The sequence below is a fragment of the Erythrolamprus reginae genome, chromosome 9 (genome assembly GCF_031021105.1).
Source record: "Erythrolamprus reginae isolate rEryReg1 chromosome 9, rEryReg1.hap1, whole genome shotgun sequence".
NCBI lineage: Eukaryota > Metazoa > Chordata > Lepidosauria > Squamata > Dipsadidae > Erythrolamprus > Erythrolamprus reginae.
The window spans coordinates 3285976-3297495 of record NC_091958.1 but is presented as its reverse complement, the minus strand read 5'-3'; the positions used below and the strand labels follow the sequence as shown (position 1 = coordinate 3297495).

Genomic DNA, 11520 nt, shown 5'->3' with positions numbered 1-11520 from the left:
CTAAAATGGGATTGCAGAAAAACTGAGCAGAGATAAAATATTGCAGCAAAGTAATGCCATGTTGTAGGAACTTTAAATAATTCCAAATCATTAAATCATTCCTTGCTAGCACTTATGGTGTTACCTAGTTGGTTCATCAAACGTCTGCAAGAAAACAACCAATGGTTGCACCAACGATCAACCCTAAAAGTTAGTTTTAGCAAAAAATAAAAATCTAAAAAGGTAGCCAGCCTCTCGATTCAGGCGGTATATTCTGACAACACCCTTTCGCCTGGTTGTTAAAATTCCTCCATCCAACACGTGCTCTGGGGAAAAGCCTGCGCCTGCGCAATACCCATCAATCTCCCTTCGCGCACGCGCGAGGAGCCACACCCCTCTCGCCACTCCGGGGCGAGCACAAAAACACATTCAAATAAGCGCTCATGCGCAGATAGCTGTCTCCTATCGCGATGGCCTAAAATGCGCGTGCGCCCGTCGTCCCTCCCTCACGCGTGGATGGGGTGCCCGTTCCCCCCACAACCACTTTGAGGAGAATGTGTGCCAATACGCTCCCTCGCGTTCATTCATACGTTCATTTCTGTAACGAATAAGGTCAGGCCAACCCCGGGCCATCGTGATATAAGAACACCCGCCACCACAATGCCCAAACCGAGGCCCCTCACCGATCAATGACTGATGCTAGGCAACGCCTCCCGGGGGGTGGGGGTTTAGGGTGGTGATGAACCGCGCTTGCGCAAGACGCCTCACTCTCCCTCCCCCTCGCACCGGCCCGCCCCGACGCTTCGCCGCGCGCCTGCGCAGCCTCCCTTCCCGGCCTCATCTGTTGGAAGGCTCATGCGCAGAGCGGCGAAGGGGGAGGAGTGGTTTACCCCCGAGCCGGCGAGTCCGCCTGTGGGGGAAGAGACGAGCGCGTGCCGCGAGCGCGCGGGCCGCTAGTGCGCAGGCGCCGCACCCGCCCCTCCCCTCCCCTTGCCCGCCCGCCGTGTGTGGTGGCGGCCGTGCAGCGAGCGAACGAGCGAGAAGATGGCGGCGGCGGCGCCTGCCGCGTGAGACGCTGAGGGAGACGGCTGAGCCCCGCCGCCGCAGCCGCCTTCTCCCTCAGCGAGGGGGCCGGGCCGCCATGGCGGTCCACGGCGCTCAGGTAAAACGGCCGCCGGGGCGGGAACACGCGCTGCTGGGCCGCGCCTGCAGTTCTAGCGGAGCCTTTCGACGCTCTCGCGCGGGGAAGGGAGGGAGCCGGCCGAGGCTGGTGGGCTTTCCCCGCGGAGCCCTTCCATGGGGCGGCCGTTGGCTGCAAGGCCCGCTCGGCGGCCGCATGGCGGTCACGGGGGAGGCGGAGGCGGCGGCTTGCCTCTCTGTCAAGGCGGAGGCCCAAGCCGGCCTCGTGGAGAGGCTTCCCTACAGGCTCCAAGTCGGGCGGCCTGGCTTCCTCTCCCCGCCGTCTTCGCCCGGGGCAGGGCCAGGGGCGTCTTCCCCCTTCCAGGACTTGGGAGCGGGTTGGGGTTTGAGGACGCGGCCTTCTTGCTGGATTTTTTTTTTTGGGTGGGGGGGGGGGGAGGGATTTCCCTTTCCAGGGCATGGGTGGGCTGCCCTTTGTCTTTAGTGGGGAGTGGGAAATAGGGCTTATTTCCCAGCTGGAGGGGAAAAGGAGGCCTGGCTTTCCTTGTGGCTTGGGTGCCTTGCTTCGGCTGGGCTTGTGTGTTGAGTTGAAAGTCCAGTTAAGGGGGAGCATTGGATTGGAGTTGGGGGCAGATAGAATGTGTGTGTATACACACATTAATTCAGTAAACACCTATACTCTCACACATGCATATAGCATAGCATTTAGATTTATATACCACTTTTTACATGGCTTTGCCAGATATGCCCATGTCACATCAACACTCCGCAGTCTGCATTGGTTGCCGATCAGTTTCCAGTCACAATTCAAAGTGTTGGTGATGACCTATAAAGCCCTTCATGGCATCGGACCAAAATACCCCCGGGACCGCCTTCTGCCCCACGAATCCCAGCAGCCGATTAGGTCCCACAGAGTTGGCCTTCTCCGGGTCCTGTCGACAAAACAATGCTGTCTGGCGGGATCCAGGGGAAGAGCCTTCTCTGTGGTGGCCCCGACCCCGGAGATTAGGACTGCCCCCACCCTCCTTGCCTTTTGCAAACTTTTAAAACCCACCTTTGCTGCCAGGCAAGGGGACATTGATTCCACTCTGCTGCTCTCTTTTATGTATGGTTTGTTTGGGCTGTATGACTGTTTTTAAATCAAGGGGTTTTAACTCTTTTGCTTTTTAATAATTGGATTTGGATTTTTTTCAAGTCTTCGGAGAGGGGCGGCATACAAATCTAATAAATTATTATTATTAAATTATTCTTAATTATTATTTTACAGTAATTTACAGCCCTCTAAGTGGTTTACAGAGAGTCAGCATACGTAGATGTATGAATATGTACATGTCTGGGTGTACACACATTATCCAATACTCACCTATACATATGTGTATTTTATGTACATATACACACAACCACAGTAATTCAGCATTTGCTTATATGCACACATACAGGCATGTTATGTATACACACGACCACACTCAACTCTAATCCAGTACTTGCCTATATGTATGCATACATGCATGTGTGTTGTGTATGTATATCTGCCGCATGAGTCCCAGCGACAGGACCGATTAGGTGACACAGAGTTGGCCTTCTCCAGGTCCTGTCAACTAATGTCACCTGGCGGGGCCTAGGGGAAGAGCCTTCTCTGTGGGGGCCCCAACTCTCTGGAACTAGCTCCGCCCATAGTTTGGCACCCCCCCCCCACCCTCCTTGCCTTCTGCAAGAGTTTGAAGACCCATTTGTGGCGAGAGGCCTGGGTATACTAGACATCAGCCCCAGCCAATGAATGGATTGTATCTGTGAGAATGAGAGTGACTGGTTTTTAATATTTGGGGGTTTTAGATAGTTTTAAGAAATTGGATTTAGGATCTTTTGTATTGTTCTTTTATATGCTGTAAGCCGCCCCACGTCCCCCAAGAGGGGCGGCATATCAATCACTCAATCGAATACTGTAAATAAATACACACAATTACACTAACCCAATACTTGCCTATCTGCACAGGTATAACATGTGTGCTATGTTATGCATACATAGAATTCTTAAGTGTCCAATACTTTCCTTTGTATGTATGCCTACATATGTTTTATATGTATACACAATCATACTCAAGTCTTAATTCAGTACTCACCTATATGCATGCATGCATATATATACATATAGGAAAAAGATGATGAATAGTTTTGGTTTTGGGAGGAGATCTGGTAATGAATTTAAGTGTTTTTATAGCAAAGGATTAAGGGCAAAGAGGAGAATAATAACTGGGGTTTGAATAGAGGTAAGACAGAGTTTTGGCATCTTCCCTTTTTATTGAGCAGAACTTTCTAGCATTTGCTGATGGCAGGACTGGGGGTGGGGAAAGGTTTCCTTCTTTTGTTGGCTCTTAGATGCCTGGTTTCTATGCTCACAGTTGTAGGTTTTCAAACATGCTTTTAGGAATGCAGCTGGAAAAGTTACTGGAATGCTGTATTTCAAAGTGGTGGTATGCTGTTTAGGTGGCTTTTTTACCTGCAGGATGAGATGTAAAACATACTCCCAAAAACAACTGGGTTACATTCCTGTTTATAATAGTCAGGAAATACGGGGAGGGGGGTACTCTAGGAGGTTTGTATCACACCTCCAGTTATGAAGTCTGTCTACTCAGTCTAGCAAATAGAGCTTCTGTCTTTATTTGTATATATACACAATTAAAAGCAATACTTTATAGAATATTAAATGGCAATTTCAGTTTGGACTAAAACTTTCAGGAGCCTTCCTTGTTATTTTTTTTGGTTTTTAATATAAAGCGCTACATCAGTGCATTTAAAAACCAAAAATGAGTGCAGATGTTTTGAAGTGGTATTCTCATGGTTTCTGCTTCATTTATTGTTTAGCATTTCAACATAAGTTGCATACTTTCTCTTTGGGTTTTGTTCCTTCAGTAGCTAACCTGTTTTTGCATAGGAAGCTAAAGTTGAATGACTTCTTGAACAGCAATGAGTCTGGTTCTGGGAGACACGCAATTACACATAGCTCTTGCAAATCTATGTAGATATTGCATTTTCTTGGTGTCATTTGCTGAATTAATCAGTTGATGCCTATATTTGTATACACAAATCTCACATAACCTGTAGTTAAATTTCCTTTTTAGTGTTGTAATTGAAATAGCAATAACTGCCAGCCACATAAGCCCCAACTTCATATATTGCCTCTATGTGGCCAGGAATCTGAATTGTGCTTTATATCTCTACCATGTGTTGTTCTGCATTGTAAATGAGGCAATGATAACTTTTGACATCCCATTTGTAGGAACATTCTTAAGTCAAAAGGAAGACAGTACTATACCATTGGATCCCTATTCAGTTAAATAAGTTTCAGTAATGATTATAAGTTTCATCATGAAGCAGGATACATTTAACTTCTCCAGTGGAAGATATCTGAATTGTAGGCTTTTAAAATCAAAGGAATCTTAAAAGTGGTTTTGCAATACCAACCCAATTTTGTGCAATGGTTGAAATGTTAGATTTCAATAGGAGAAGGCAAAGTTCACTACAGTATATAGCTTTGGACAACACAGTCTAATCCATTTCATAGGGATACAGTTGTAGGCATTGTTAGTGGTTTTTAAATTCTAGTCCTAGTATATTGAAATAGTAGGAATAACCAATGAAAAATAGTGATTCTGTTTTGCTTTTTGAAAGGTTAGAGGCATTGCTGTGCTACTAAAAAATGAAAAAAAAAGTTTAGTTTATACGCATATATGAATAGTTGCAATAGTCTCTAGGATAAGGATGCAAGGATAGTACCTGCTTTAGTATAAGAAAATATAAGACCAAGATAGTTTCAATTGTTAATTGTGCATTAATAATTTTTTTACAGGTAATATAATGTCTTGCAAGAAAACAACCAACTCAGAAAGCACCAAGAAGCCCTCCCCTCCCCAAATTTGTAGGAAGGCTATTTAGTATCTGAAGCCTTAGGACTAGTGTTCTATTCCTTAAAATTATCTTGTAAATTGCTTCAAAAAAAGATACATTAATTATATTGGACTTTAAAAAAAAATAGAGGTGGAAATTATATTGATTTTTAAAAAGCCCCAAAGCATCATAGCACCTAAAAGAATCTGTTTCTAATCTGCTTCCCCTGCATTTCATTTAAGGTACAGCATAATGGATAACCTTTCATCAGTAGCATAGGGAGGCTATACCTATTTTCCAGGAAAGTGTAATCTTTTCAATTCTCCAAAACTTTTTAAACTTTTGGTTGGTCTTGTTAGTAATAGTGCGGGTGGTGTTTTGAAATTGAAAATTAGCAGTTCATCGGTGATTATTTACTGTATTTTATTATTAAAATTAGTTTTTAATAGGCACTACATTATTTGTAATAAAGCTTATGATGCTTTTCCTGTCCTGGTTCTTTTGGACTACAAGCATATTTTCAAATGTTGTTGGAATATGATCCTATATTCATGTCATTTGTTGTTTCTTCTGAAATGAGTAATATCTGATGGATTACCTGTTTGCTAATTTGAAAGCTTTGCTTTTGATGCAGATATCTGCCTTAAAATTGTTCTATACTCATGGCATGAGTATTTGTGCATATGCACCAAAGATTGTATGTATGCATTTTATTCAAATGAGAAAAATTAAGTATGCTAAAATTAGCTTGAATTCTTACACCATTTTAACTAAATTATATCTGTAGGGTTCTCTCATCTTGCTATTATAAATCTTTAATAGTCCGGATTTTAAAATTTCTGCACATTAAGATGTGCCTGAACTTGCAGCTTTTGGCAGTTACCTTGTACTACATGTTAACCTTCATATTCCACCTTGATAATAATGAAATAGCATATCAAGTTTTTTAAGGAAAAAGAATTATAAAACAAGATTGGGAGCCAGTTTGATATAGTGTTTAAGGTACCAGAAAACAATACTGGAAGCTGTGAGATCCAGTCCTGCTACAGGCGTAAATCCAACTGGGACAGACACTCTCAAACTTAGGAAGTACCATATTTTTTGAACTATAAGACGCACCAAGGTTTCAAAGAGGTAAAAAAAACCACAACTTATTGCCCTTCTTCAGCTCCCAGGAGCACTTTTGCATGGACGGGGTTTCAGGAGGCAAAAAAACCACTAACATTTCTAACCCCCTTTTAGGTGGGTGGGTGGGTGGGTGGGTGGAAGTGTGTCTTATATGCTACAAAATACGGTAGACAATGAGAAATGACTTCTGAAAGCCTATAGTATCTCTAAAAGTCAAGACTTAGTTGAAAACACACAAACAACCAGTAATGATAAGCCAATTATTTTAATGGACGCAAAGTACTAAACTGCTTTTTAATGAAAATCTCTGCTATCTGCAGTCCTAAAGATTATTTTTTTGCAAGCTGTATAAACAGAATGTCTAGAATATAATTTGCTTGGAATTTAGATTACTTTCTTGAAATTGGAATTGTGGTGACTTAAATGTTTTTGCAATATATGTATGTATGTATGTATGTATGTCGATAGCAATCTACAGAGCAACGTTTTGATTTAGAATGCAACTGTAGAAAAGGTTGTTTCTCATGCAATGTTTAGCCAAATTCTTTCAGCCCCAGGCTTTGTTCTATGACAGTCTCGTACATACAAAAAATTGACTGAGCGCTCACAAAATGCTGCAGCTTTGCAAGATTTGAAATGTGATTTGGGATAGAATTAGTGTATATGTATATATATGTATGCATGGTCTTAGGTGACCCCTGTAAAACTGTCATTTGACCCCCAAAGGGGTCCTGACCCCCATGTTGAGAACTACTGTTGGCAGTGTTGTCAACCTCAATGCTAAGCTGTGCTGCACAGTAGGCTTATCATGATGCAGAAACCAATATACAGTGGTACCTTTACTTAAGAACTTTTCTAGATAAGAACCGGGTGTCCAAGATTTTTTTGCCTCTTCTTAAGAACCATTTTCTACTTAAGAAACCGAGCCTGGAAAAATTTCCCAGGAAATTTGAGAGCGGCACAAAGGCCCGGCCAGTTTCCTGCCATTCCCTCTTTAATCCCGGCCATCTCAGGCATTTCTAGGCTGCCAGAGGAGCCTTTCAGTGGCGCTTAAGGAGGCTTTGGCAGCCCAGAGCGAACGGAGCGTTTTCCTTTCTCTGGGCACTTGGAGAGGGAATAAACCACTTCGTTGTGGTGACTCCCTCACACCGCCTCCCATACACATGGCACGAGGTTGCCTCCCAGAGCGTCTGGGTGCGGAAAGGCAAAAGGGGGCACTTCACCCTGGCCAGATCAACTTGGCTTCAGCCAAACCAAGGAGTCACCACACTGGAGGAAAGGTGCCGGCTACAAAGCGAGCGAGAGGAGAGGGAAGCCCTTCAGCATGGGAAGGAAGAGGAAGCAGGTAGCAGCAGCAGCCACCACCTTTCGGTCAAAGGAGTGGGAGGTTCCCCCCTCTCACCTACCTGGGTTTCTCTCTCTGGCACAGTGTATGGGAGGCTGCCTCTTGCCGGGTTTAAGGGAGCCTCAGAGTCCCTCTTTTTTTTAAAAAAAAAGCCTTAAAGTTTGGAATTTTTTTGACTCCCCATACCTCACTTTCATCCTTCGGCAGCGACTGTCCTCCTCCTCCTCTTCCTCCTTCTTCTCCCATCCGAATTCCGAGCTTTTATTTCTTTCCTAATGGGTTTGCACGCATTATTTGCTTTTACATTGATTCCTATGGGAAAAATTGCTTCTACTTAAGAACATTTCTACTTAAGAACTTGGTCACGGAACGAATAAGTTCTTAAGTAGAGGTACCACTGTATAGGTAGTCCTTGACTAACAACAGTTCATTTAGTGACAGTTCAAAGTTGTAACAGCACTGAAAAATTGGCTTATGACCACCCTTCACACTTATGACCATTGTAGCATCCTCACATTTATGACGGTCACAATGTCTCAGAGTCCTGTGATCCCCTTTTACGATCTTCTGACAAGTAAAGTCAATGGGAAAACCAGATTCACTTAACAACAACTGCACTGATTTCAGAACTGCAGTGATTCACTTAACAAATGGGGCAAGAAAGGTCATAGAATGGGGCAAAACTCATTTAACAAATTTCTCACTTAGCAACATAAATTGTAGGCTCAATTGTCATAATCTGAGGACTACCTGTAGTTTATCAATGTATGATGCACGTCTCAAATTACCATGGCTTGTTTAACAAACCATGACATTCTGTCTTAGCATATAAAAATATATTTTAATGGTAGCTATAAATAACTTCTCAAAAGAATTTTCTAAATCAGCCTTCCTTTAAAAATAAAAAGTCATATTGGCTTGTTATGATTCCTCCAGATAAGTTTGACGATTTTCCCTGGTTCAGCCTTAGTTTAGAACTAACACTATAAAATAGGCATTTATGCAACATGCTTTCTGCAAAATCATCTGTTGCGAGCTTCTGTAGCTAATCCATACAATTAAGTTTCAGTTTACTGTAATATTACTTTTTGCTTATTGTTGTCAGGGTTTTGTTAGATTGTTGTGTTTAGAACTTTCTGGCTCTGAGCCACTGGATTATAATCATTTGTCACTTTAATGCTGTTTCAGCAAAGTAGATGGTCAGTTTGAAAGACCTGGATTGCTAGACATGCAGTTTTTCTCCCCTCTCCAGTTGAAATAGTTGATATATGGCTGTATATAATGCTTTATATATGACCATTTAGCTTAGCATTCAGCATTTAAATAGCAGCGGTATTTCACCCCATGAGAAGTTTTCTCAGTTTTCAAACACTTCTGTAATTAGAACCAGAATGTTTTCATTTCCCTTTGCATAATTTGTATTCCTCAAAAGAAAAACTTTCTGTAATTTTGTGGCAGTTGTGGAACTGGTTAGCTGTGCAGGAGCCTAAAACAAAAATGCTTTCAACATTGTTTAAATCATAAATGCAACAGTTAATGCATCCTTTGACAAGTACCATTGTTCTTGGTTTCAGCAGCATGTGGCGATGGGAATTTGTTCTAAATATTTAATGTACAACTAGCAGTAAAAGTGCTTTCCTCTGACAGTGTCATCCCCCCCCCCCCCATTCTCCATTATAGATGGGTGGACTAATGTAATTAAAGTCATTGTATTCCTTTCTCTGAAGCAGTTTATTTAGGACTTGAAAAGAGATGTTCTCATTCTGCCTCCTACTTAATGAATTGTGAAGTGTGTTTGTTTGTCCAAGGTGAAGGCAGAGAGGTTGTTAAATGCACATCAGGTACTCCTATTTCATTGGTGAGTTGATAAGAGGCTTTAATCGTTTGCTATCTGATTAAGTTCAAGGTGGCCTGGACTGATCAAGGGGGAAAAAATGATTGGAGAAACTGAATAAGATGTCTGACAGAATCCAAACCCGGTGTCTCCCATCATAAAGTGGGACCATTGCGTTAAAACAAAGGTTTCAATGAATGCGAGAGTTTCACAATATTTGAATCTTGGCTTTTGCCTTATTGTAGTCTGATACATCATACCCAATTTTAAATGGGCTATTTTGGCTGGAGATTATTTTAGTTAAGAAGTATTTTGGTTTTTTGTATTTTATTATTCGCCAGAAAAACACTAAAACCTGCAGTTCTGTCCTCAGGCAATTGTCAGATAAAATAGGCCACAAATATTTAGACTTCTTGTTTAACAGCTGACACCAACCTTCCCATCATTCTTGCCACTTCTCCAGCAGGATTTGCAGGTTTTGGAAGACACATTAGCGCAATCTTATAGATATTATCTGCCTGGAGTACAGTTTCATTCAAGAACTAAATTCCTCCCACTCCTTGTCTTTGTCTTTCCATCCTCTGATCATCCTGTTTGGATTGTCTTGCTGGAACAAAAGGCTTTTTAAAGAAAAATTTAAAAAGTTCTTTTTCTATGGATGGGCTCAACTAGGGAGTCAAGCAGCTTCCTAGATAGGAGAATAGCAATGGATTTCCTTTGGATTACAAAACCTTTTGTAATTGAAAGATATGAATTACAAGTAGTTGCAAAAGTGAGTGAGTTATAGTTCCCCAAAGCCAGAACAAAACTTTAGTATATTTTCATGTAGAAATAACAAATGATTGCTGCATATCCAGGTGACTTACTAGGGGAAATAGCAAAGGAAATAAATTAGTTTTTTTTAAAAAAAGTAAGCTAACATTGGTGTAAGTAGCTGAACATATACACAGTCTGGAATAAAGGAATGGTAAATTGGACTGAATTGTTCAGAAAAGTTGTCTATTGTAGTAGCGTATTGAAAGGAAAACTCATGCTGTAAACTTCAGATAACATCTAAGCACCAGAGAAAAAGGATTCTTTTTCAGTCCTGGAATTACTATGCAGTGAATAGTAGAGCTGGCTTGTGGGCTGGTGCAGTCAATTTGTCATGTCAGGATTTTACTACATTCTGCTGCGCATGTAAAATAGACGAATGGAGAAGAAGGCATGGGATGTTAACACAATAGTCTGTAGCTGTGTAAGGCAACGTTTTAGGATATCTGACATCATTGCAGGTAGTCCTTGCTTAACAACCACTTAGCGATTGTTCAAAGTTATGTCAGTATTGGATAGAAATGACTTATGATTAGTTCTTGCATGACTGTTGCAGTCAAATAATCACAATTCGAATGTTTGGCAATAATACTAATAATAATACTAATAATAATAATAGAGGGGCTCCGACCCTCTGGAACCAGCTCCCCCCTGAGATTAGGATTGCCCCCACCCTCCTTGCCTTTCATAAACTCCTTAAAACCCACCTCTGCCGTCAGGCATGGGGGAACTGAAACATCTCCCCCTTGCCCATGTTGTTTTGGTGTTTGATTGATTGTGTGCTTGTATTTTTTATATATATTGGGATTGTTTTATGAATTTCTTAACCTAAACTTGTAATTGGATTGGTGGGTATTGGATTTGTCACTATGTACTGTTTTTGCCATTGTTGTGAGCCGCCCCGAGTCTGCGGAGAGGGGCGGCATATAAATCCAATAAATCTAATATTATAATAATAATAATAATAATAATAATTATTATTATTATTATTATTATTATTATTATTATTATTATTATTATTTAGATTTGTATGTCTCCCCTCTCCAAGGACTCGGAACGGCTCATAACAAGCAATACATATACAAATTCAATATTAAAAAACAATTTTAAAAAATCCTTATTAAAAACAATCATACAGTCCAGACAAACTATACATAAATCGGAACAGGTATGTCAATTTCCCCAGGCCTGGCGACATAGAAGGGTTTGCACAGTTTACAACAGTTGCAGTATCCTGCAGTTCTGTGATCACTATTTCCCTGTCAGTTTCTGACGAGCAGAGCCAGTAGGGAAGCTAATAGGAGGTTGAAAATCATGGTTAGCTGATGGTCATTTGCTTAATAACCACGGCAGGGAAGGTAGTAAGATCAGTCCAGTCACATGATACCTCACTTAA

At 41.6% G+C, this 11520-nt stretch overlaps 1 protein-coding gene across 4 annotated transcripts in view; it reads left to right on the top strand.

Annotated features, from left to right (window-relative positions):
- The first annotated feature begins 840 nt into the window (after positions 1-840).
- USP10 (ubiquitin specific peptidase 10) overlaps positions 841-11520 on the top strand; it is a 35160-nt gene continuing 24480 nt past the window's right edge. For 2 of the 4 annotated variants that reach the window (XM_070761874.1, XM_070761873.1), the window contains exon 1: positions 848-1141. In XM_070761874.1, coding sequence (XP_070617975.1) covers positions 1121-1141 — 21 coding nt within the window. In that variant the 5' untranslated portion in view covers positions 848-1120. Of the gene's footprint in view, positions 1142-11520 lie in introns of all 4 variants that reach the window. The other 2 variants (XM_070761876.1, XM_070761872.1) reach the window with 2 other exon arrangements.